General features: G+C 47.8%; 1 protein-coding gene across 1 annotated transcript in view; it reads right to left on the bottom strand.

Annotated features, from left to right (window-relative positions):
* Positions 1–1,197: 1,197 nt before the first annotated feature.
* ADRA1D (adrenoceptor alpha 1D) overlaps positions 1,198–27,808 on the bottom strand; it is a 70,391-nt gene continuing 43,780 nt past the window's right edge. Inside the window, exon 2 of the mRNA XM_024201344.2 lies at positions 1,198–1,763. Coding sequence (XP_024057112.1) covers positions 1,198–1,763 — 566 coding nt within the window. The remainder of the gene's footprint in view (positions 1,764–27,808) is intronic.

The raw sequence follows: 27,808 nt of genomic DNA, 5'->3' as shown, positions 1-27,808 counted from the left end.
TGCTATCCTTTTTGGCCACAGCAAGAGAAAACAAAACCGACGATTACTGAGGGCCACTGAATGTTTCAGCTTGGGTAGCGCCGCCGTCTCGGCAAGGAATTGTATCAGAAGGGCACAAGAGCGCTGACTATCTTCCTGGACTGCCCCAGCTCAAGAACCCTGATGCATTACAAGGGGGAACGGCAACCTCTATGGAGAGATGTTTGACTTTAGCTCCGACACACTAACCTCAGAGATGGGCCTACATGGAAACCTCCATCTCAAACTATGGGGAAGTTTGAGTCTTGAGCTGAACTTCGCTGCCACCATTTCTCTCTTATAGTTTGAGAGAGAGAGAGGAAGAGGTGGTGGCAGAAGAGCCAGACATGTCCCATATCCAAAAGCATGTCTGGCAGTGTTTCTTCACTGCTGACCCAGAGCAACATGTGCTAGCGATGGTGCTGGCGGTGGGTGCTGTGCGAGGCTCAGGGCGCTTTTCAAACTCAAAGTAAAATGAGAAGTGTAGCTCAGATTTGGATTAGAAAAAGGACCCGCACTTCCCTTTGCTTCAGCGTGTAAGTGAGGAGGACTGTTCAGGCATAAACCCATCTTACGCATATGTAGTAACCTGTGGCCAGATATATCAGAGACCCCAGAGTTGACAGCAGGACTCAAACCCTGGGCCCTTCACCATAAGCCCTTACCTGAGAGCTAACGGAACAGCTCTGTCAGCTGTCGCTAAGCAGCAGCTGAATCCTGGCTGGGAACAGCCTCTGGAAGGAGACGTGGTCACATGCACTAAGACAGGAGAATTACACCCAGCTTTGGGGCTTTCATGGTGTTGACCTTTCCATTTTTTTGTAATCGCGAAGGATGCATTCTAGTTTCCCATGAATTGCACAGCAGCTGTGAAACACCATCACCCCAGCAGACGAAACAGATCGTTTCCCTAGACCCCGCAGTCCCACTGCTTCCTTCACCTGGCAGTACAGCAGATCAGACTCTGGCATTCCATTAGAGCACTAGTATTGCCCTTATACTAAACCCTTATTCCTGTAACCTTAGTGGGCGGTGATCACAAGACCTGCCGTTGGCTCATTTGACACCCGATCACTTTTTCCAGCCTGCCTGACAAACGTATTGATTGCATCCCATTTTCGTCCCCTCTACCCACATGTAATGCACATTTAAAAACAAACAAATCGTTGTCCCTGGGCTTTAAATATCCGTTTCTCTGAGCCCGCAGCAGTCTGGTAAATCATACATTTGGTAGTCAATAGCCTCCATGAAGTCATTAGGGATCCCTAAGGAAACGGACTCCACCTCCATTTTATAAGCTGCGGTCATGCCCCCTTTGCTGGAGCCCCTTATTTTGTTGGAGAGGCTGTTCATCTTTTCTTTCAGTTGGGTGGAGGATGGTTTTTGGAAAGCGGTGACCATTTTCCACCCTTTGAAGCTTAGCGTTCGCCTCTTAGGGGTTCTTTCCTGAGGGGTGGAGTTCAATATGAAAGAGCTGTTGAGGGTGGCGATTCTGGGCCCCATGTCCATGTCGGAATCCCGCCCCGAGCTGCTCATGGAGGCGGCACGCCAGTGGTTGTCGTACACCCTCCAGATGGGCCGGCGGCGCCGGCGGCACTGACACTTGAGCAGCCTGATGAAAGCTCTCTTGAACTCTTTGCTGGAGCAGGGGTAGATGATGGGGTTCACGCAGCTGTTGAAGTACCCCAGCCAGAAGATGATCTTGAAGACCATGTCGGAGGGCTTCAGGGAAGGAAAGAAGGAACCTTGGAGGAAATGGGGACAAACAAGGTTAGAGGAAGGCCATTGGGGAACTTGAACTGAAGGTCAGAATATCAAGCTCTGCAAGGAAGGGCGAAACTGACTGTAACCCTGCATAAAATTGGCATGCACCATAGACCGAGAGTTGAGGATCTGACTCTCTGTTTCGATGCCCCAGGTTGAGCAGCGTGATTTTGTTCAGTGAGATAGTGCTCGGCAGAAGCCAGGCTGGCAGGCCTGGGCCCTAGGTGCTCGTAACAGTGCAGTCAGACTGTGCAGGAGATGGGAACTACAGCATCCACCGCACCGTGGGACAACATCAGGGATGACCCAGCTTCACCACAGCAGCGCTGCTGAAGGAGCTCAGCGTCAGGGAAATATCTCTCTTCCCATCCCCCCACATGCCTGCCCAGTGCCCATCCTGGCTGCTTGGGCTGGGCTCTGGGGACAGTACTTGGGCCTAAACCATTTTCCATGATTCACAGAGAGACAGGCTTAGAAGCCACAATCCAGACCACAAGGCAACGTTTCCTGACTTACCTGTAAAGGTACAAAGCCTGCTTCTCATCTGGTGCAAATCAGCACCGTGCAAGTGAAGTCAATGCAGCCATGCCCATTTGTACCAGCGGAGGATCTGGCCCCTGTGATATCATCTTTGAGTAAACAAGGTGTTTCAGGAAAGTATCTGGTTGACAGGCCTGGAATCCAAGTCTTCTAAACGGAACAGATGTGGCAGCACATCAGACCACCCGCTGCCTTGATGCCCTCACAGGAAAGAGCCTCCAAAACCCGGCACAGCTGGAGACTCTGTAGTGGGGTGGTCACCCTGCTCCGGCCTTGAAGGGCTTAAAGCAGCCCTGGGAGAGGGCTGTGGCAGGGGAAAAGCTGGGCTGATGGGGAAAGCAGCCACAGCTGTAGCCTGTGCAATCAGGGCCTAGCTGGCCCTTATAAGAGGGCTGGGGGCCAGAAGAGGGAGACACTCTCTAGCTTTGTGAGAGAGAAGGCCCTGGCTGCCTGGGAAGCTGAGGAGGGTACCTAGGGTGGAGCAGGGCTGGGGAAGGGCAGAGGGAGCTGGGGAGCACCAGCCTAGCAGAGCCCCAGGCTGCAGGCTGAGTTAAGGGCCCACAGGAGGGTACCAGGGCTGCAGAGGGGCAGCCCAGAGATAGGCAGAGGCAGCTGGTCCAACCCCCATTGCTGATGATGAGGGGTTTATAGGCTGCAGTTTGCCCCAGTGAGCGGGGGCTAGACGATGACTGGCAGTAGCCACTGAGGCGAGGTGGAGACAGAGGGTTGGGGGTTCCCCCAGGAGGGGAGACTCAGACTGAGGGGGTACTGCCAGGGGGGCAGAACCCTGATCTAGGAGGGCACCGGGGTCCGGGAGGGACACGGGGAGCCAGAGGCAGCCGAGACACCGGCCTGCAGGGGGCGCTCCAGGCTGGAAAGAGCTAATTCCCTGGACAACCAGCAGGAGGCGCTGCGCCGGTGAGTCGTCGCCCTGCCACAGACTCCCAGACAGTGGGGCGAGCGGGTTGTGATGAAGGTTTCTATGATAGACACACGTTTCAACCCAGCCCAAGCGGGCCACTGGACAACTGCTTTTTGCCCAACGCCGGCACGGGCTGGCACAACTCTCCTAGGGCTGATTTACCAATCCCCGGAGCCATCCAGTTCCCCAGTGCAGAGTCTTTATCCGCACGTCTTAGAGGATATCACTCATTTGGCCCTGTCTCCTGATGTGCAGGTTAACCACATTAACTGCCGAGCTCTTGTGATCAATGAGAACAGGAAGCCAGGGCTCAGAATGGGTACTGCGGCACCAGGCTGCTGCAGCAGTGAATGTGGTATATGAACCCAGGCAGATAGACAGCGCAGCTGTGTGTGACACTAATGGTTTTCCCAATGCTAGCGCCAGACAAAGAACTTGTCCCCAAGGGACAGCTGATGTCAGTCACTGACAAACACTGCAGCAGGCTTGCAAACTATAGAAGAGAGCAATTGAACAAGCGAGACTGAGGTGCTTGGGGGAGGCACAGAGTGCAGTCAGTTATCAATATGAAGGCAGTTCCCGTTTCAAGGCAGATGAAACACTAATAAATTCTGAGGGAAGACTTTAATCTGTACCCACGGACGGTGCATGTACAGGATCTCGCTGACTTTTATGGAGAACTCTGTCCCGAGCTGCCGCTCCTCTCCTGTTTGGAGAGCGGAGGCATGTGGCCAGTTTATACAATCCTCAAGGTCCTTGCAGCTTGGATTCTAGCTAGAGAGAATGGAAAAAAAGTGTTGTGAACTATAAATGTGTATATATGGCAAAGAAGTGGGGGAGGTGTGGTGGGGAGCGGGGGGACTCCTGGGTTTATTATAGCTGTAGATCTGCTACTGACTCATGAGGCCATTTGGGCACCAGATGAACCATCTGGATAGTGATGTAAACCTACCTCACAGGAGTTTGATGAGGCTTAGTTCAATAGCGTTTCTAAAGTGCTTTGGGATCCTGAGCTGAATAGTGCTTTACTACTGCTAGGGTGACCAGACAGCAAGTGTGAAAAATTGGGACAGGGGGTGGGAGATAATAGGCGCCTATATAAGACAAAGCCCCAAATATCGGGACTGTCCCTATACAATCCGGACATCTGGTCACCCTAACTAGTACACACTATTTATTACTACAGTACTTAAGAAACCTAAAGAAAGATGCAACTAAGTGTCTAGTTTAGCTGTACATAGCCAAAGCATGCACGTATGCCAAGACTCTTTTTAACTCCCAGGAGAGATTTACAGTAGATGGTGTATTGGGATAATAATTTTGTTCTTCTGTTGGGAGCGTCAGAACCTCACCAATAACTCAAGGAGCTAAGGCCAGGGATACATAACCAAAATAGATTTGTCTTCAACATGCGTATCATTTCTGTAAAACAAAGAATGGACTGAAAAAGAAGAGGCAGCCCTACCAGCTAGGACGTTTATCAGGGACTGATATTCAAGGTCTCCTTGCAAAGTTACTCTAAAACTTACATGATTTAACAGAGAATGAAATCTTTTCTATAGAACTTTGAAACCGCCCTGTAGAGCTGAATAGGGAAAAACCCAAAGAGTCTGGTTTAAAAAGTTCACAGAGAGGTAGGTTGTCGCTCTGTTTTCTGTGATAGGCAGGTGGCAAATGCTACCATTAACCAGGCTATGTTGCATCCTGCACAACCAAAAGTTACCTTCTCTCTCCACCCCCCATCACAGAGGATGCTGGCTCCCCATTCTGTTGTGGCATCGCAGCATGCACCATACTGTGACATCACTGCTTTTGCATGGAATTGGCTGTATGGTTAAGTAATTTCCAAGATTACCAAGCCCAAAATTTCAAAAATCATGAACCAGGTCCACAAAATCATGAGATTTAAAAAAATAAATAAAGTTGGGGTTCTTTTAATTTACAATCTGGCAGTGGAGCCTGTAGGGTTCCCTTTTTCAAACTTGTCTCCCCAACCTGGAGGGCTAGAAACATACTTTTTATTTTAAGTGAAAGCTGAGATTCTCACATAATCACGTGACTCCAGAAGCTGGGACTTAAAGAAAAAAAGTGAATAGCATGAGCCCTGGGAACACTGTTTTACTGCTAATTTATACCTTGAATGGGTGTGTCCCCTTCTGGCATAGGAAAAGGAATTGGGGCACAAAGTTATCCTCTAATTATGTCTTCTTTCCTTTGCCCATTTTAACAAATGACAGCTTTTATAGATATCATAGGCCAGCTCTTGACAGGAATGTACACTGGCTTCGACCCATGTGTAACCTGTACGATGGCCCTTGAATGGAGAGTCCACCAAGAGAAGAATGCAGTGGCACAGAATAGCCACAACTTCCCTATCACTGCGGGGACCAGATGGGGGGTCCAGCCCAGCCTGAAAAGCCTTAGATGCTGGCTCAGGAGTGGGGCAGGACAAGAAGATATGCCGATTCAGCACATGGCAGCAGCAGCCTCCCACAGCACAAACTCTGAGAGGGGGTGAGTGGTGGTATTATAGACCAGGGGTGCAGTCTAAGTTCCAGCGTAATTCAGAGAGATATAATTCCCTGCAACAGCAGCTGTGATTCTAGGCGTCCATCTTCATAGCATCACTATTGTCTTTTGAACTGGATATTAATTAAACTTATTGGAGTGCTTTTTGGACCTGGAAGCAGTTGATAAGGCACTGGTCCTGGCTTCTATTCTCAGCTCTGGCACTGTCCTTGTGCAACTCAGTTCACCTTTCTGTGCCTCTGTTTCCCCGTCTGTAAAAGGGGCAAAATGGTACGGATCTGTCTTTGCAAAGTGTTTGGAGATCTGCAGATATAAAATTGCAACTTAAGTGCTGACTGTTATTCACTCTTGAGCTTTTTTTAAAAAAATTTCAAACAAAATATAACCTCTCAAATCTTCCCAGTTATTGTTTCGCTTGCTGTTTGCTTTATTAACTTTAGAAGAAACACACAAGCAAAAATAAAAAAAATACAATGCAATGAGCAAGATGGGATTGTCACAAGTGCCAAAGGGATTTAGGAACATGAGTCCCAGTGACTTTCAATCCCAATTCAGGGAGGCACTTGTGACAACCCCTCTCTAAATTAATGTTATTGAATCGCCCAGGAATTTAATATTAATGAATTTAACATATCTTAATAATTAATTTAGCATGATTAAATTAAACGTTATTCCAGCATCACTGCAAAGGAATGCAAACGGATAACTGCTTTATGCTTTGCATCTTTGGTAAGTATTCTCACACTTCTTATCAAGCTGTCTGTACTGGGCTATCTTGATTATCACTTCAAAAGTTTTTTTCTCTTACTTAATTGGCCTCTCAGAGTTGGTAAGGCAACTCCCACCTGTTCATGCTCTCTGTATGTGTGTGTATATATATATCTCCTCAATATATGTTCCATTCTATATACATCCGATGAAGTGGGCTGTAGCCCACGAAAGCTTATGCTCAAATAAATTTGTTAGTCTCTAAGGTGCCACAAGGACTCCTGTTCTTTTTTTGGTTTCTAATGTTTTTCTTGACACAAAAGGCCAGGACTTCCCGTCGTAGCCAGCAGGTGGCACTGTTGCACCCACAGAGTCTGCTGCTCACTATTACACAGAAAAGCCTGAAATAACTTTCTGACTCAGCCTTAATTTCTTTTAATTTTAGCTCTGGATGACAAATCACGACACGGTGTGACTGAGCGTTAATTTGTATTTTAGTAAATATCATTAGCTCTGGGTATCATTATTATTTTATCTGCACACACAGCCCTGGTGTCAAAACAGTTGAAAGGGTGTTGAGAGTCTGGCGTGAAGCCACAGAGATCCAGAAATTCAGCGTTCAGGAGAAAACTTTCCATGGCCCAGTGAGGAGCTTCCAAAATCGTTTGATAGACGAAAATATACTCTGTAAAACCCAGGGCCCTAATTCAGCAAAGTATTTAAGTTCTGGGCAGAGTAGGGATGGATTTAAGCACACGCATAAAGTTAGGCACATGTTTAAGTGATGTGACAGGGAAGGCTGGACTTAAGCGTGTTCTTAAAGTTAAGGATGTGCGTAAGACCCCGTTCAGGAAAGCTCTCAAGCCATGTGTTTAAATGTAAGCATGTTTTTAAGTTCCGTTGCCCTCAGTGGGACTTAAGCATGTGCTTAAAGTTAATCATGTGCTTAAGCGATAGCCTGAATAGTGAGGCTTTCAATTGAGACCAAAACCCTGTGCTGAATCGGGGCCAAGTGGCGATTTACAGTGGTTAACTCTGAACGTTTTAGGCTTTTGTTGCTCTTTGAAACAAGCAACGCTATTGTCAATAGAGATGTGCAGCACCAAAACCACTTGAGCTATGATTAAGCGGGCGGGTTTTACCTTGGTACAATTATGAGTGATACTGTGGCACATAGGCGCCCTAGTCACGCCCAGCACCCCACTGTGCTAGGGGCTGTACAAACACTAAAAGAGCGTTCAATCTAAATATAAGACCAGAGGCATCAGCTGGATGCAGACTGATAGGGGAGTACAAGGAAACAGAGACAATGCTGGTCAGCACGACAGGCGGTGGTCTTGGCACGCCAGTGGCCTAATTGTTGTCAAGTGTTTTTGTAGGTATCCTGGCAAAGGAGCGTTTTAAGGAGGAATTGAAAAGAGCTCAATGAAGTGGCTTTGTGGGTGTTTCTGGGGGATGGCCCCCAAGGATGAGGGGCAGCCTGAGAGAAAGCAAGAAGACGCCTGTTTGAAAATGTAACAAGTGGGTGCCGTAGGCTGGCATCACGGGCCAATCGGAGCGGGAATTTGACATCTCTGTAGTGAATGTGAGCTGACTGCGAAGGGCCTTGAACGTGAAGAAAAACAGCTTATGTTGGATATGACCAGAAGGGGGCGCCAGCGGAGGCATGCAAAGAGAGAGGTGCCCTGGTGAAAGCGACAGGCTGGGAAAATCATCTTTGCAGCTGTTTTCTGAATGGATGAGAGTGGGGCAAGACTGCATTTGTCAAGGCCAGAGAGAAGGATGTTGCAGCGATCGAGACGTGAGATGATGGGAGCCCGGAAGAAAGATTTGTGCCGATGGATAGGAAAGGCTGTATCATAGACATAGGCCGCAGAGCCGGGGACACCACCTGGACCATGGTCCGACTACTACCTTTTGGCCAGGCCAAAACTGAGTGGCACTGTGACCCCATGTGCCTGGTTGCAACACCACTCACTCAAATTTGGCCAAGCAGACACTCACTCTGATCTGGCTCAGCCATCCCCTCCTCCCTCACGAACTCCTGACCCATGAGCTCCTGCACCCTAGTCTGAGTGGCATTGCACGCCGGGTTGCAATGATACTCACTTGGATTTGGGGGTAGGGGGTCATGGGCTGGGGAACAGGCTGGTAGTGATGTTGGGGTACCTGAGCGGGGAAGAGGAGGAGAAAACTGGGTTTCCTCCCACATACTTTAATTGGGGCTCAACAGCCCTATTAGATGCGTTACACAGACAGACTCTGCAAGATGCTTGGATGTGAGGTCCTAGAGAGAGGCCCGAGTTGAAGATCATGCCCACGTTAGAGTCCTGAGTAAGAGGGAGGATTGTGGTGTTCTCCACAGTAACTGAGAACAGAGGTAGTAGTAAGGGTTTAGGGAGAAGATTAAGAGGATTAAGAGCTCTGTTTTAGCCATGTTGAGCTTGAGCTGGTGGCTAGGAGATGTCAGAAAGACAGGCCGAGATTGTAGTTTGGACAGGAAGAGTCTGGAGTAGTGAGGTAGATCTATCAATCATGGTAGCTGTATTTGTGCGTGCGGATGAGATTACCCAGAGATGAGGTGTTGAGGGAGAAGAGAAGGGGACCAAGGACAGATCCCCAGGGAACCCTCACAGGAAGCTGGAAGGGGAATGAGGAGGATCCTTTGAAGGGCTGGCGGACGGCGCGATTCGAGGTAGGAGGAGAGCACAGAGTCACTGAAGCCCACAGAAGACAAGGTCTCAAGAAGAAGAGCATGTTCCATGGTGGTGAAGGGGGCTGGCAGGTGAAGGAGGAGGACGATGGAGTATTGGTTCTGAGCTTAGGCTAGGAAGAGGTCATTGTTGAGAACAGTTTCAGTGGAGTGCAAGGAGTGGAAGCCGGACTGGAGAGGGTCTAGGGTGGGATTGGAGGAGAAGAACTCCAGACAGCGATTTTAGACAGTATGTTCAATGAGCTTAGAGATGGAAAGGCAGAAGGGAAATGGGGGGTAGTTGAAGGGAAGTGGGTCAAGGGTGTGTTTTTCCCAAGATGGGAGAAACTTATATTATGCCTCTGTTGTGAGAGGACAGAGCCAGAGGAAAATGCGTGGTTAAAGAGAAGAAAGAGTCAAGGAGCCAGGAGGGGATGCGAGTGGGCAGGAGGGACATCAGTAGACACGAAGGAGTTAGAAGAGGAGAGCAGATGAGAACCTTCTGCGTCTGTGACCGGGGAGAAGGAGACCGTTGTAGGAGGGGAAGGGAAGGCAAGCTGTGGGGTCGGGGAAGGTCATGTCATATGTTGTTAATTTTCTCTTGAAAGACATCAGTGATATCCTGTGCCGAGAGAGCAGCGGAGGCGAAGGTTCAAGGAATGAGTCGAAGATGGCAAAAAGGCAGCAGAGATTGGTGGTGTGAGATGGTTGAGGTCAGCTACTAGAAATAGGCAGGTTCACCTGCCCTTAGCCAGTTTATTTTAAATACATCAGTGCTGGTGCGGGCGACTGGACTCCAAACCCAGATCCCGCTCTGAATTTCACAACTGCTTCTCATCATTATTGTGCACTGAAACAAACCCCAGTCTGGATGGCCCTAACCTCTGGAAGGTTCGAATTCTCGAGCCCCACCCATGTTTTCCAGCTTAGACCCAGTTCTAATTTGAATGTGGTTCTGTAGGAGTGAGTGTGTCTGTTTCTTAAATACAAAGAGTAGGAGGACAGTCCAGTGGTTGGAGCTCAGGCCTGTGTGCTGGATCTTGTGGGGGTCTACTCCTGACTGCACCGTTGACTTGCTGTGTGACAGCAGATCACCTGATAGCTCTGTGCCTCAGTTTCCCCACAGGCAAAATGGGGATAACAACCTTTTACTACTTCCCAGCAGTGTCGTGAGGCGTAATTCAGGACTGTTTGTTGAGTGCAGTGAGTTCTGTAGATGAAAAGAGCGGTAGAAGTGCAAAGTGTTCTTATTTAAAAGGAAAAAAAGAGGAAAAGAACACAAAGCTACAACAATAAAGAAAAAAGGAGCGGCTCTTTAAAAATGAATCCTGTACCTACGTCTTCAGTCATGCCAGCTAAGAGATCAATTCATGCTTACAATAGTACATTTTAGGGGAAAAACACATCCCCACACACTTATCACCTATTGGTGTAATGTGGCTACTGTAGCTTATCCCTTGTTCTTGCAGTGTTGGAAAAGCTGTGCATTTTAAAAGCAGTAGGAGAATTCACTGAAGTTTAACACTGGTTGTTTTTCTCCCAGCAGAATTTTGTGTACATACCAAACCTAGGGGCTCATTAGCATCGCTATTAGTATGCCAATATGCATGCCCCTTAAAGAGACACATATTGAGTGCATCCATAATTCATCCCACCACTGGCAGTGTGATTATGCAGCTCATATTTTATGTCCTTGGCTAGTAACGATATACATTTAAGAATTCATCAGTCTGGTAGTGAGGAATAATGCTGAGTCTTAGATAAGGCAGAAAAATCATTAGTAAGAAAGAACGGGCTTTCTCTCTCTCTCACCCACATAGCCTCATGGAGAGGGAGGGCTTTCAGGATTGGGTCTACGTTATATAATAGTTACACTGCAGATGCTATTCAGGCATGGTGTGAGAACACTGAATATTGAATACACTAAGGACCCAGGATAAAATTTCCAAAAGCACTTAAGTGAGTTAGGAGCCATAGTCTCCTTTTCGAAACTGATTTAAGCACTAAAAAGTCAAAATCCCAGCAATTTTCAGTGAGATTTAGGCACCTGAGCAACTAAAGGCCAACTAACTGTTACTGAAATCAATAGCTACCTTTAAAATGTTGACCCTTAACTGCCTACCGCATTTAGGCATTTTTGAAGATTTTGCCCCAAATCTTGCAACCCTTGTACAGTCCTTCATTTGGAGTTTTGCATGAGTAAGAACAGCAGGATGGGATCCCATTATAATTATGTATCATTATCCTATTCTCCAGTAGTACCTGCCATAAATAAAACCGCAGAACAGTTTCCATGAAACCCTCTTGTTTTTGTGCTCCTAACTGTCCAAACCATTCACTTTTGGGCTATGTTTGGATTCGGCCTGCAGGTGAATTTGGAGCAATAGCTGTGTAAGTGTTTTGGGGTCAGGAGAGGGCAAAAAAAACCACATTTTTGTGTGGGTGTGTGTGGCCCGTCCTGAGTATGGGCTTTGGGGAGTCTGAGACTATGTGGGTGCAGAATCTGAAAGTAACGAATGTTTGAAAATACACCGCGGTGTACGTGCAGCCTTCAGTTATAAGGGCTGATCTTACACAGTGGATGTGGCGCCCATGTGTGGGATGGCTGCATAGTGAAATGCCTGGAGAAAGGCACTGATTTAAATGTGCCATGGCTTTAAAACCTACATCGGCAGCAACCTTTCCCTCAAAAATGACAGCTGACCCCAGCCCCTCCTTCTCTCCCAGGTTGAGGCCTTGGGCATGGGGCTGCGTGGTACATAGGACGGCAATGGGACAAATGTGCTCTAGAGAAATGAAGTTGCGTGGGTGGGAGATGCTGCACTCTCATGGGTTAAAGGTAGAAATATGAACCAGGGGCTCCAGTCCTGGCTGTCACTTTGGCTCACTTTGTGACCTCGGGTAAGTCCCTTTCCCCCTCAGTTGTCCATCAGGACACTGATGTTTTCCTACATCATAGAGGCCTGGCTGAGTTATGTTCACAGAGCATCCAGGAGGCCAGTTAGTTTTCCTTCTCACCAGCAGCTTTCCTTCTGGCTTAGGGGTGAACACCCTCACCTTCTGCTTAGCATGGGGTTTTGAGGACACCTCATGCGGACATTCCCAACTGGGGTACCCCTTGGCTGTCTCACAGGATGTCTCGTGGGAAGCTTAGTTAGTTATAAGCCACAGTTTCCCATCCCTGTATGGGCAGAGTGTCACCCACTGGCTCACCATGTAGCCACACATGGAGGTCTCCCATCCATCTGATTTAGTTGGGAATTGGTCCTGCTTTGAGTTGGGGGTTGGACTAGATGACCTCCTGAGGTCCCTTCCAACCCTGATATTCTATGATTCTATGATTCACACACTGACCAGCCCTGACCCTTCCTATGCTGCCTCCATCCCATGGCCTTTGCTCCTCCCCCAGGCAGTGAATCAGTTTAAGGTGCTACCATTGGATTGTTTTGTGAGTTGCCAGTCACGGTTTTCAGTGAAAATGACAAATGCACAAATGAAATGGACTGACTCCAATCGAATTCTGGCCTCAGCTCCCTGGATGCAGCCAGAATCTCTGAGCAGCTTCCTTCCTGACGCAGTTGGTACGGGGACACTGGTTGGTCACAAGGACACTGGTTACAGCATGCCCTGAATAACTGCGGAAGAGAAATGCCACAGTGTCTCCAGGCGCAGGCACGTGACGACTGCTGTTCAGAAGTGGGTGTTAGCTCCAAACCCAGAGATACTAAAGACATCAGAGAGGGAACCCCAGCCTCTTGACACTAAGTCACGGTGTGACCTTGGGCAAATCAGCTCTATCTGTCCATCCAGCCCACACCCTTCACCGTGGTATCGAGATGCTCAGATAACACAACACAGAATCTAGACAGGCAGGGTCGAGGCCCTGACCTCTCTCTCTATACCTTGGTTTCCCCAGTGGGGATACCGCCACTTCGCCACTGCACAGGGGCTTTGTCCCAGGTGGACAGCACCCTGCATACTGACCCAGTACCAGTTTACATGACCCTGCCAGCAGAAAGGTGAGATAATGGTCTGGAAGGATTTTAAAGGGCCTCCCTTACCTTCTGTTCTCCCCCACGCCCTCCCCACAACAGAACAAGGGGGTTCTCACTCAGTGGCATAGCTAGGACAGTAAAACTGGGTGGACCTCGGCTTTCGGGTGGGTGGGCACTGATGGGGGAGGAGGGGGAGCAGGAGAGATGGGAGGCCCTGGGGAGGGGGACAGAAGGGATGGGGGCCTGCCTCCCCTCTTTCCCCCTTACTGCTCAGTAGGCACCTGGGCACACAGGCTGTGGGGCATGCCCATGGGGCAGATGGGGGCCCGGCTGGGGCTCAAGCTCCGCCCACCTCTCCTGACCCAAGCTCAGTATCTGTCAGCCCGGATGTGTCCCCCTCCTGCTGGCACCGGGTGCTGCTGACCCTGTCTCCAGCCCCAGTGTTAGCCCTGCCCAGATCCGCCCCCCACAAGGCACCCCCCCCACAGGGCTACACCCCTGCTCTCACTTCCTTAGCCCTATTAATCCCCCAAACCCAAGGAGGCCTGGCTGTGCCTCTCACTCCCTATCCACCTGCCTCACCTTGTCCTGCTGGATGTGAGCTCCAGACCGACCTGCATCCCACCGCCTTGACATTCAAGTCAAGAATTGGGCACAAGGGCAGGGAATCAGTGAGGGTTTCTGGAGGTGTGGGTGGGTCAAGATTCCCAACACTCTCCCGCCTGCCTGCTGGGAGACCCTGACCGACCTGCCACTCCAACCCCTAAAAACCTCTTCCTCCCAGCTTCTGTGAGAGTGGCGGGATTGGTAGGGGCCAATGTTTCACTGCCCACAGGGATGACTGTGTATACTGGGGTGGTTGTGGCGGTCACTCCACTGTCAGGATGGCAGTAGGGAGTTGTCTCGTCTAGGGCAGAGAGGAACATGGGACGCTGCAGCTGACAGCATGTATACAGTGATGAGAGCTGCTGCTCGCTGGAGGTAGCGGCGCTAGGATCTCAAGTGGCCCAGCACTGGAATTCCTCAAAGATTGTAAATGTCCCAGATGCAGCTCAGCCCCATAAACAATCTAACAATAACAAACGGCTTCCATCATGCCACCACAAACTCAAACACCATGGCATTTGCTAGAGGCTTTTAAGAGGTACGTTCCCTGAATTCAGTGCTGTGGTGAGGAGCGAAAGCATGGATCATGTAACTCTTCCCCAGTGACTGTAAGTCCACAGCCCTGGGTGGCTGCTTGTAAATTGCCATCAGCAGCGGCACTGCTCAGTTTTGATCTGGGGATCTCAAAGCACTCCGGCATGGTAAGGAGGTGTCTTACAGTCACACAGCTAGCGAGTGGTAGAGGCCAGAACGGAACTCCAGTCTCCCGGTCCCCTGACCTTGCCCCTAATCGCTAGCCCACCTTATCCCTGAAGGTGATGCTTTGGGATCTGCAGATTTAGAATATGCCGTGGATCTAGGGGCTCAGATTGCAGCTGGGTTGCTGGAAAGCCCTTCGTTGTCATATGATTTCCGGGCAGCTTAGCAGGTGTGTTGTTTCCAGGTGACACCTTAAAGAAAAGAGGCCATGTCTGCTCTGCATGAACATTAAAAGTCCTGACTCACTGTGTGGTACAAGTAGGGGTTTGTCCCCAGGTCCTCAGCCAGAACGTCTCCCACTGGCTGCCCACACTTCTCCACTGCAGCTCCTGACAGCCAAAGAGCTGGGTTCAAATGTGCTGCAAGGCACAGGTAACAGGGGCAGAGCAGTTTAGTTTAGTTCCCTGCTGATGCCCGTCCACAGCAGAAAATCACCAGATAATTGTCCGTCTAGTGATTTCAATGGGAATTGAAGGTGCACAACGCCCTCCCAGGAGGCACTCAGTATCTTGCAGGACTGGGCCTCCAATTGCTCTGCACCTCCGTTTCCTCATCCAAAAATGGGACTAATAAGACATACCTGCCTCACAGGCGGGAGCTGAGGCTAAACTGATGAATGCTTGTAAAGCCTGCTGAGATCTGCAGCTGAACGGCATTAGAGATGTGCATGTGCTCAGGGGCACTATTCACTCCTCCAACAGAGCAGGACCTTTCCCTGTCTTCCATTTCCTCACACTTCACCCAGCTCATGGGTGATCCTGTTTAACCTGGCATCAGCCCAGAACAGTAGCCATAGATCTCTAGAGTCCTTGCTCACTGTTCTGGGCAGGGCTAGCTGTACCCCTATGCAATGGACTGCAGAAAGTAGACCAGACAGGCCTCCGAAGCTGTGACCGATGCACTACGGAGGGTAGCGGGAGAACCATTCTCCCTGTCGGGGCTGCTCCACCAAGGTCTCCATCCACGCTGGCCCGGTGCTGGTGGGCGTTGGCCCGGTGGAGGACAACTCTGTGGTTAGCCTTCCTCTGAACCCAGTGTTGTGATGGCTTGTGCACTACTGGCAGCGTCTGTCTGTGTGTGTGATATATTAGAGCGGGGCTAGAGGGACCAAACAGGGTGTCAAATTCCTTTTGGGTAGAAAAGGTCATAGTGATGGAATAGCGCCACCTAGTGATACATCACTTCCCAGGGCAATGGATGGTGCAAGCCAAAGACACTGGTCTGTGAGAACAATGAGCACCAGAGCTCTTACACGGGGACAAAGATCTGAAAGCTGCAGCAGAAGGGGCCCAAAAAGATACTGCACGAATAATACTAGGCACTTCCACAGCACATGCCAGCTGGGGATCTCAAAGCACAATGCTGGCATAACACATTAAGCTTCATTACACCCCTGTGCCGTGGGGACGTATCATTGCCCTGATGTTAGCAATGGAAAGTCTAATCCACAGAGAAGGTGAATGCCTCAACCAAGGCAACACAGGAAGGGCCAACTTGCCTCGCTGCTGTAATGCCATTGACTCCATGGGAGTTACTTCAGGGATGGATATGGCCCAGGGTCTGTATAAGAGCCAGGAACAGAACCAACATTTCTTGGTTTCCCGCCCTGCGGTGTGACCACAAAACCATCCCTCCCCCTATTACACATGCCATTAATCTGCAAGCTTCACCATTCACACGCAGAGCCGCGACAGCCTTTCTCCCCATCTCACGATGGGCTAGCAGAGGGCGGCGGTGAGGGCGCACATTAAAAAGAATTGGTTACTTTTGAAACCGTGCATTTACGGGGCCAGCACGAGGAACTGTCAGAAACACTTAAAATGAAACGCTAGCTGTCAAAAGCAATTGTGTAATTCCTGGTCCTTGTTCTGATTTGTACGCGCGAGTCGCTCAGGCTCCAGCTACAGAGCCAAAAAAACTAAAAACCAACAAAAAACCAAACCAAACCTTGTGGCACTGAGTCTCAGGTCAATTGACTCAGGCTCACCGGGCTAAAAATAGCAGCGCAGACGTTAGGAGTCAGGCTGGAGCCCAAGCTTGGAGACGCTCCCTCCTCCCCGCCCCCGCTGGGTTTCAGACCTCGGGCTCCAAGCTTGAATGTCTAGACTGCTATTTTTAGCCCTGCAGGGCATGTCCCGCAAGCTTGAGTCAGTTGCCTCGGGCTCAAATTTGCTACTGTGTTTTTTTGCTATGTAACCATACCTGAATTCAGTGATGCCTCTCCAAATTGTTAAAGCAGGTCTGACTGTAATGGTGAATTAACTGTTCCCAGAACATAGATTGCAAGGCCAGATGGGATCACTAGCTCATCTCACCTGACCTCTGGTATAACACAAGACACAGAATTTCACACAGTTCCCTCAAACGTGAGCCCCAAAACTTGCGTTTGGCTAAAGCATGTCTTCCAGAAAGCCATCCGGTCTTGATCTGAAGACATCAAGAGATGGAGAATTCATCATTTCCCTTGGCAGTTTGTTCCTATGGTTAATCACCCTGACTGGTAAAAATTGTGACATTTCTCATCTGACTTTAACTTCCAGCCACTGGTTCTTGTTATGTCTTTCTCCCATAGGTTAAAGCGCCCATTAGCACCTGGTTTAGTGCCCCTTTTCTCTAGTATGTAGAACTTCTGGGTCTCATATTTAGACAGCACCTTCCATCCAGTAGGATCTGGAAACCCTTTACAAACAGAGGGCTTTCAAGAGAGACCTGCTGCATGGCCATCAGCAAGCGCTGCACACAGGAAGCCGTTTGCAATGTAGAACAACAACTTTATAGACAAACTTTTGAATGATACAACATGTGCTGTTACTCTTACTTGCCACTAGATAGCGCTCTTTGCATATACTGACGCCATGTACATAGCCAGACAGACATGCATCTGACGAAGTGGGCATTCACCCACGAAAGCTTATGCTTCAATACATCTGTTAGTCTTAAAGGTGCCACAGGACTCTCGGTTGCTTTTTACTGCTTTATCTGCAACTCTTGTAACCGCCATCAGACCACTCCACTTAGTGAGTGAGATCTGAGAGGGGACAGCATAGGCAAGCACTTCATTAGCAGGGTGATGACTGTTTTGACTCATGTCTCCCCCACATCTCTTTTCTACCCTGTTTCATGTACCATGTGCTGGGTAATGACGTGAGAGGATGCTATTCTTGTTAAACTCACCTGGCTCTTCTATGAAAGCTATTATTTACACAGCTACTTCAGCTGCAGGTTAGCATTCCCAGCCATGTGCACACAACCTGATGTCTTGTCACCTCCTCCAACCTCTGCTCTGCCTTCCAAGTTTCAGGCAGGTTCTCTGTGTTCTTGTTAGTAAGGGAGTAGGTTAGGGTGACCAGATAGCAAGTGTGAAAAATCGGGATGGGGGTGGGGGGTAATAGGAGCCTATATAAGGAAAAGACCCAAAAATTGGGACAGTCCCTATAAAATTGGGACCTCTGGTCACCCCAGAGTAGGTATTTGAGGGCTTTGAGACCGACCGCTGCTCAGCACCAAGGGCCAAGCCTATCGCGTAACCTTACTTGGTATTTAGACCTAGTGCAATTATGCAGTTTGGACACAAGGGTAATAAACTTTATAAATGTCAGTATCTTGGCTAGATTAGGCAGGTGATTGGCCTCAGTGCAGTGCAGTGGTCCCAGTGCAGAGTTGGGTTTCCTTGTGCTCTTGTACCTCCTTAGCACTACTTACTTTGTGCTTATACACGCAATCCTGTACCCGTGCTGGGTAGGATGAAGCCTTTTATGAGATCACTGCTCTGCAGCTGTCGTGTTACTTTTACTTAATGTAGCAACTTGCATACCACTTGGAGGGAGGAGCCCAAGTTGCAGGAGGGAATAGTTTGGAGGAGGCACTGGGAAGTCAGTCTCTGTGCACATGGCTAGACTGTTAGCTGCGGTTGCAAAATCACTGTATGTAGTTCTCTTAATAAAAAGCCAGTTTAGTTTATAAGCATGAAGTCCTCACATATTCTTACCCCGTGTGTGGTACATGAAACACTTAATAGCAGGAATCATGCACAGGGAGACAGTGTACAGCTAGTGCCTCATTTGCGTGCTGAGGATCACAGCATGTCTCCCCAGACTCACCCATTGTTTAATGTGTGCTCTTGAGAGTAATGGAGCCAGCTTGCAAGGGGCTTGCAATTTACTCCAACTCGGTGCAGTGGGCCACAGATAACACGCAATCTTAGTTGTGCCCCCCCGTCACCTGTGCTCCCACGTGCACTGGAGTGCAACAGCCTTGCTGTGAACTGTGTCAACAATTAAAAAGGGTTAAGGCTGAAATGGGTAAAGAATACAGACAGTGCCTGATACTGCACTGGCTTGCACCTAGTCATTTACACTAGTAAAAAGAGGGTGCAGAATGCTACAAAGTCAGGATCACCAACCCACTCATTCACACCAGGGATAGCCTTTTATACTCACTTGCCATGCACTTTACACAGGTGGAAATGACAACAGGCAGCAGAGAATCAGGCCCACAGAATCATAGATTGTATGCCCCTGAGGGCAGAGACTGTGTCTTGCTGTGTGCATGGACAGCCCCTAGCACATTGTGGTCTGTATCCGAAGACAAATAACATACAATAACAATAACTTTATGGAACAGTCACAACTGCGTGCTTAGTTACACAGCAGTAGTAATGGCCAAGACCAACTCCAGTATCGCCGATCCCACACTATCAAAAATCATATCAGTCCCTTCCCCCCAAAATGATGAGATTGACTGAAAAATCATGAGATATTTTTTAAAATGAGGTTCTTTTATTTGAGTTCTGATTTTGGAGCCTTTTAAGGGTCATATTTTTAAACTTCTCCTCACAACCAGGAGGATTATAAACTTTCTTTTTAACTGAAAGCTGAGACTCTCAGGAAACAGCCTGAGTCATGGGCCAGAAAAACCCTCGGGTCACTAGACTTGTGAGAATTGGCCACCCTGGAAATCTGTGGAAAGGCCTCAGGGTGACTGTTATTTGTGCAGAAAAACCAGGGACTCCAAATAAAAGACATAATTTGTCTCTTGAGAACAGGGAACACTCAAGATAATTGAGTTCTCTTCTAGTGTTTACATCTTGCTAGAGGTCACAGGGCTAGAAGAACGGAAGTCATTGGATGGAACTAATACAAGGTAAATATGCACTAGAGAGATTATTATAAGATCCTTGTTTGGATGGTTTGTATTTCGTCTGCTCAGATGACACCGGGTGACGCCAAAGAGCCTTGAGCTTCAAGCACTCAATGGTCTTCAGAAAAATTCCATCTGCATCAGGGGCTGAATGAACACAAGTGATGCATGACGTTCCCAGGAGCCCTTAAGGATGGTTCAGAATAAATGAGTCATGCAGGATCTATGCGATCACAGGTGATAGATCCCAGAAACAAGGGCTCTTGTTTTTCTGTAATATGAGTCAATTCCCTGATTGCTTTGGCATGGCAAACAGCTGCAAAATGTCCATAGTTCATGCATTTATTACACTGTGTGCCTCTAGCTGGACATGCATTGTCTCTTGGAATAGGACTTTGTTCACACCTTGTGCATGTAGGCTGGACTTTGTCCCTCTTGCCTGGGAGTTCTCTCTCCTTCCTTAGGGGTTTTACGATGATGACTTTTAATACTCAAGTATCTGTTTATAGCTTGTAAGCTAGCTTTAGGTTTTTCATGCTGCTCCTGCCCTTGACTAATTCTGAATGCTTTCTATCTGTATAGGTGTGGCGAAGGTTAAATCGCTTTGCAACTGTAGCTGCTGTGAAAGATTTTTTTCTCGTAACCCAGGAGCCAGCCTGCCTCTGACATTTTCATGTTTTGCATTCCCCAAATCATAATTTTCAGCCAATGTATGCAGAGCTCTTATAAGCCATTCAACACTTTGCCCCAGTTCTTGAATTCTCTGGTTAAAAAAGGCTCTTTCGTAAACCACATTTATGAAGGGTATAAAGTATGGGTCAAATATAGCCAGAACCCTTTCATAGTCATCTTTATGACCGTCTTCAGTAAAGTCAAAGTATTTAAAGCTGTACCCTGCTTGCTTCCCCGTAGCATAAATTAGATATCCGCATATCTCCAGTTTCTTTGTGGCATTTGTTTGCAAGGTGAAATCTTGCAAAATACTGCTTCCAGCGTGTCCATTCTGTAGGTTTGTCGAAGCTGAAGTTCTCTGGGGGGCATTGGCATGTTGATGAGATCATGCAATTTTTGTTGCTTTGTTCCTTCTCTCTGCACCCTTTGTTGCTGTTCTTAGTTTACTCCTGACACCATGTCATGTTCCTGCACCAGATATGGACTGGTCACAGAGCTGGCTTATACACACCGGATCATAAGATCTTCTAATGCTCTGCCCGGTAGGGCTGAGGTTCGTTTAAATAAGGTATTTTACATACAGTGCCATATCGTGGGTGAACAGAATGATACAGTTTAGCATTCCATTACAACTCCTGCAGATTTCCATTGTGCGAGCTCTAGTGTTTTTTAAGCATCGGTGCTTGAAGAACTTGCAGCATCTGATCGCAGAATCTGTGCACACACGACTGTCTGATCCTTTGCAACCACATCCTGGGATGCTGTAGCCAACTCTAGTGGGACAGGGAGCGTTTAGTTCAAAGCTGATTGACAGCAGTGACAGAGTGCAATGGGTGAGCTATGAAATGCACCATGGGGGTAATCCACTCTTATGCAGAGGGCTGGCAAAAGGCCTCTGAACCACTTAAGTTCCATTTAAGCTGACATGTGATTCAGTTGGTGCCTAGGCCCTGTTCTGGCTCTCTGCATCGGGGTGTATTTCCCCCCTATGAATTGTCAGAACACTGAATAACTTTACCCTTGACAACTGGATTGTTTGCTGCCATTCCATATAAAGCAACTTCCATTCCATATGTTGCTCTCAGGATGGGTGTGGGGGAGGCAGGAGGGGTTAAATTGTCTGTGGGCTACAGCAGCTTCTGCAAAGATAGCCTTTTCTGGCTACCTGTATCCTACCCGTGTGCTGGGGGTTGGGAGATCCTGATGTTTGTTATCAGCTCCCAGCAGCTGACCCTCAAGACAGCGCCAGATCGAGTTCAGTCAAATCGGCCACACAGTTTTGCAGTTCATTGGCAGCTCTACCGCCTTGTGTTGTGATCCTCTCCTATTTCCGAAGCTAACCAGCGTTGAGCCAGGGCATTGCCAGAATCAGCAGTTTAATCCCCCAAATCCTTACTACCTGAGTAGTCAAAGTCAGCCACACTGGCCTCTTCCAGCTGTTACGGGCTTGGGAGAGTAGTGGTTTACCAGCATCAAGCCCTCCCCCACATCAAGGTCTTGCTGCCAGTGATCTCTGTGCAGAGATCCCCTACAACTGTATGGGGGAGAAGGCTCATAACCCCTGCTTATAGTTCCTCTTGTGGGCTGCCAATTTGCTTCCAGTGCCAGTGCAAGACCTTGGACCTGATCTGCAAAGTCATCAGCTCAGCGACATCAGTGACTGCCTCATCTTCATCCGTGACACCCTCAGGCAGCCGCATTCCTCGGGAGAAGGCCATTCACAAAGCCCAGCGTGACACGTGTGGAAGGTAGAAATGAAGTGTTCTCAGCTGAGTGGGTTTGGCTGTGGAGGAAACTCCCAGAGGAAGGCAGAATAATCCAGAGCCTAACCAGCATTAGGGCCTTTTGCCAGATCCTCCTCTCTGAGAAAACGTTCCCATCACAACTGGAACGATTCAAATTTTTAAAAATAATTGAACAACCAACAATAAATAAAGACCAGGATGGAAGAAAGTGTGTGTATAGGCTGGTGGAAGGGGAACTAGGCTGAATATGTATTTAACCAAGCAGAACCTTCCTTAACCTAGGAAGAGAAAAGAACGGAAGACTCCAGGAAGTTCACTAGAAGCACACCAAGCCATGTAAATTACTCGGGAAATGCTTACATACTATGACAACAGTTGCAATAGAAAGCCGATAGATAAGTAGACAGAGCTAGGCGATTTCTGCTATGAGCCTGTTACCAGAAGTCATATATTTTAATGAAGGGGAAACTGGAAAGCTATCAAAGATTTTTGGAGAGAAGACCGTTGCCAGACCCTGTTACAAGAGTGCTCTGTGCCTGCATATACATAAATAGATAACGGATAAGGTGCCAGTAGGTGACACTCAAGACTCTGGCACATAGCTCCTGGGTTTTGTAGGACCAATAAAACTTTGTGCGGTGCCCTGCAAATGGCTTCCTTTGTGCAGGTCCTAACACGCTCTTCAACCTCCCTCCCCATTTAACCACTGCTTTTTCTGAGGAGAAGACCAGAAGAAGTCTGGTTTCAACATACCTCCACGATAAAAGGTAACTTGCAATCACGCTCTCTCCTCAGCTGCTGCTAGAAATAGGGAGAACATTTTTTTTTAAAGCAAGAGCTTGGGGAATCCTGGGGAAAAGGAAATAAAAGATTCTCAAACAAGTCGCAGGATGCTTGGAAAAACCTCTGTGTTTGCTGGGCCCGTCCCAAGACGACTCTTTGTTTTTCTAACTCAGAAGTTCTTGTCTTCTCTCTTGGTTTTCTAAGAATGTGAACTTGGAGACCCCCCCCCCCGCTCCTGTTTAAACACTCATAAATATGAAGTTTAGACTTGGCTGCAGGATCAGCTCTGGAGTATCTGAATCCCACTGGGAACACATGCATATTTATATGCTCTGGGGCCAGATCCTAGCTTCACAAGAGAAGGGTGAGTTCCACCCCCTCCCCTGCTGGAATGCCTTTCCTGGTTGAAATTCACTCAGTGTATATGACCCCCATGCCCCACTTCAGCCCTTAACATGGCCTCAAGCATGCTCTCTGCTCTAGGGTGAATGTTTCCTGAGTCCAAGAATAGGTGGAACTACTGAGGGCAGAGAACTGCACACCTGAAAACGATGACTGGGGCTTTCTGCCTTCATCAGAATTCAACAGCCAGAACGTCACCAGCTGCTGCTCCCAGTGCAGTTCGACTCCTGCATCTTCACCGTGGCCCTGACTGTAAATGCCACGTAAGAGCACAATAGGCTGACCAAACAGCAAGTATGAAAAATCGGGACAGAGGGTGGGGGGTAATAGGCACCTATATAAGACAAAGCCCCAAATATCGGGACTGTCCCTATAAAATCGGGACATTTGGTCACCCTAGAGCACAAAAATTCTCACCCAGGTGGCTTGAGAGCAGCAAGCCCTGGGTATGGGCAGAGGGAATGGGCATTGTGATGTCACAAAGGAAGGGGGGGGGCGAGATCTTTGAGGCTCTGCTAAACCTCTTAGCGGATCCCTACTGAGCGTGCTCAAGAGTGGTTATTTAGAACCAGCCAAGCAATTCCTCATGGCCCTGGGTATTCTCCAAACGAGCACTAGTGAATCGCCAAGGTTAAAAGTTCAGCCCTTTCTGAGTTAGTCTGTGTGAAAAAATGTGTATCATTTCCCATCATTTTTTGCAGTGGGAAAAGTGTTGGTGGTTTGGTCCCCTCCATCCACCCCCACTCCCCCTGCCAACCTTGTATAATTCAGAAAAGATGGGACGACGATTTCTCAAACTGCCAAAAGATATTAATCTTTTGGCTGAGACCAAGACCTGAAAATTACAGCCCCAAAGAGAGACAAGGTGGTGGAGGTAATCTTTTTTATTGGACGAACTTCTGTTGGTGAGAGAGATTTATGGATTTACGGCTTTTTACAACACCCTATAACCCATTAACCACCTCTTTTTGTCCTATGACTGCTGAGGTGTTAACGGGCCACTCTACCTTGAATAGTCCCTTACAATATTACTTATGCCAAAAAAATCTGCTCCACCTTGCCTTTTGCTGTGATGCTGGGAGTTCCTTTCCCAAACCTGAAGAAGAGCCCTGTGTGGCTTCAAAGCATGTCTCTCTCATCAACAGAAGCACGTCCAATAAAAGATATGACCTCGCCCACCTTGTCTCTCTAATATCCTGGGACCAACATGGCTGCAAAGCCCCAAAAGAGACGTTTCCAGACAAAACTCAGGTCACTGTAAATGAAGCTGTTCTGCAGCCTTCTCTTTGACATTCTCTACCATGCACAAATAAAACAACAACAGCAACATCAGAACTGGGGCTCCGAGGTGATACCAATTAACAACAAGAAGAAGAACCACCTCCGACCACTTCCTGAGGCCCTGAATAACTTCCTGCTTTGGTTTATATCATCCTCTTGAAGATATGGAACACGATTTGTACAGCACCTAGCACAATGGGGCCCTGGTCCATAACTAGGGCTCCTAAATGCTATTGTAATACAAATAAATAAATAATAATAATAATATTAATTATTATTATTTAGGGCCTGATCCAATTCTTATTGAAGTCAGTGGAAAGGCTCCCATGGACTTCAGTAGGAACAAGCCCTTCAGGCCCAACTTTGCCATTGCACCTTGTGCAGATATTCACACGAGTGGCGGTATGTAACCATTCTGATTGGGCAGTGCTTTACCTCATGGGCTGGCCAATGTGGGTGACTGCCTAGGTCAGGGGGGCGTCATGGTCAAGAGGCAAGGAGCGGGGTGAGCCTGGGGTGTGAGGCCGCAGAAGGGAGTTCAGGGCAATGGTAGGGGGGAGGCAGCAGGGGCCAGAGGGGATGGGTGGGTGGCCTGGGGAGGCAGCGGGGGCCAGGAGCACCAAAATACAAGTTCACCCAGAGTGCCATTTTTCCTAAGGCCAGGCCTGGTTACATCCAGTTATGTTATTTATTATTTGTATTACAATAGAACCTAGGAGCCAGACACGCCAAACCCGCAGAAATTGAGCTTATTTTTGGCTTAATTGGCTTGTGAGTTGCTCGCTGGCTAGTGTTTGGCTTGTAGCTTGTTGCTTCTTTTGTTTTTTGATCGGTTCCCGGCAAGCCTGAGAAGGGGCAAGCAGGGGCAAGGGAGGGAGAGAGTCAGGGGTGCACAGCGGGCCCGCCACAGTCCCAGACTGCACGCCAGGGGGATCTAGTCACATAGAGTGTTGGGGTTCTTAGGGACTGGCTTGTTTTGGCCTTCTTTTGAAATGGGATTAGCTTAATTTTTGGCTTATTGTGAAAGTCGGGGTCCCTGTTTACCGCGTGAACGTTGGCAACTGTGCTAGGAGCACCAGTCATAGACCAGGATCCCATTGTGGTAGGTTCTCCACAAACACAGAGCAAAGAGACGGTCCCTGCCCCAACGGGCTTACAAAGTATCAGATAAGAGACAATAGATTGATACAGAGAAGAGAGAACAATGAGACGACATGGGACAGCACGATCAGCAGTGGTCTCCGTGCACCAGCAGCCTCACTGTTGCCAAGTTTTTGGTACGGATTTGAAGGAGGATCATGAGGTAGCCTGGAGCGCTGGTGTAAATGGCTCCACGAGGTACAGGGCATAGGGATGCTGTGACAAGGAGAGTGGTGCTCTGCCGCTGCCATGTTAATTCAGCCTCATAGCAAGAATTAGGCCTAAAAGCAAGGTGTAGCTAAGTGCCTTGTTATCATGATGAGGTCAAGCTGGAGCCTTTTTCTTCACTGGCACATTCATTCTCAGTCTATGCCCCACCCCTTTTTTATTCTGTGCTCTTGAGGAGAACAGGGTCAAAGCTCCATCAATATATCTTGGCATGGGCCCATCTCCAATTTAAATGCATCCTGTGTGGTAGCTGCCTTCCTCACTGTTGCCTTTCAAGCTGGATAAGCAAGACTTCTTTCCTACTCTGTTCTTTAATTCACTAGCCTAAGGGCTAGCTAAGGCATCCATGTTACACTTTCATGTCACTAAGTGTCCTCAGTTGTTAATTACTGTTTGAATACTCAAAAGGAACAGACCCCAGCCTCTTGAGTCATCCATATTAAAAGCCAGATGACTGTGACAATTCTCATACTGCACATAACAAATTAAACATCATAGTCTCATAACTTCTTTTGCCCTGTCTTCTGAAATTAGTCTCCTGCTTTTTATACCAATCTTAGAATCATAGAATATCAGGTTTAAAAGGGACCTCAGGAGGTCATCTAGTCCAACCCCCTGCTCAAAGCAGGACTAATCCCCAGACAGTTTTTTACCCCGCTTCCCTAAATGGCCCTCTCAAGGATTGAGCTTACAACCCTGGGTTTAGCAGGACAATGTTCAAACCACTGAGCTACCCCTCCCCCTGACAATCTTGCTACCCTGATGAGTGGCAGCAGAATTCTGGGACCTCGCAGATTGGCTTCTCATCGGAGGAAGATCCATGACGTGGAGATATGCTTTATTTACACACATATATCAGACAGAGGCAGTCACAAATGACATGCAGGAAACACCCTCTTTGAGAAATCCCAGCCCACACATCAGTACCTGGTTCCCAGGAAGCTTGTCTGTCCTCAGGAATTGTCTCCAGCTATACAGAAGAAAGAAATGAACAAACTCTCTGCTGCAACACGGGGCAAAATGGCACTTCAGAGAAATGCCTTTGAATGCTGGTTCTGTTGACTGACTGATGCTATGACTATTGTTAACTACCTCACAGAAGGACAGACACTGGAGCAGATTTGGAATTTTCTGACAAAACATTTTTTTGTTGGAAAATGCTGATTTGTCAAAACTAGAACTGTTTGTGGGAAAGGGTGGATTCTGACAAATCTCCCAAGTCAAAAACCATTTTGGAAGCAAAAAGAGTTCCAAAATTGCTGAAACGTGATGTTTTGAAATTTTCAAAATGAAGGGTTTCATTTTTTTTTTTGCTTTGAAACATTTTGTTTTGAAATGTTAATTTCTACTTTTAAAAAATGATATAAAAATATAAAAGGTCAAAAACAAAATAGGATGTTTCAAAATGTTTTGATTGACCCTGATTTTTTTCCCCAGCTTATTCACAAAAATTTTTGACATTTGCCCCATTTAGGGATGGGAAAAAATGTGAAATCTCAAAAACACTTATGGTACGGGAAAAACCCTTTCTTGCCCAGCTCTGGTGATGTTTAACTAACTAATGTTTATAAAAGCTCTTTGACATCCACATATAAAAGATGGTACAGATATAAGGCAAATAACAACCAAAGCACAGAATAATGTGTAACAAGTCAAGAATGGGAACAGATGAACAGGACCAATGAAGAGGACAAAATGGAACCCCCTCATCTGGAATAGGTGTCCAATTTCAGAGCCCACACTTCAAAAAGGGGGTTAAACAACTGGAATCGATTCAGAAAAGAGCCGTGAGATTGAGTCATAGTTTGGAAAACCTGCCTTATAGTGGCAGACTAAAGAAGCTCAATCTATTTAGTTTATCCAAGAGAAGATTAAGAGGTAGCTT

This window comes from Terrapene carolina, unplaced genomic scaffold, assembly GCF_002925995.2.
Source record: "Terrapene carolina triunguis isolate 2854851 unplaced genomic scaffold, T_m_triunguis-2.0 Scaffold66, whole genome shotgun sequence".
Classification (NCBI taxonomy): domain Eukaryota; kingdom Metazoa; phylum Chordata; order Testudines; family Emydidae; genus Terrapene; species Terrapene triunguis.
This window is presented reverse-complemented; position numbering and strand designations above follow the sequence as displayed.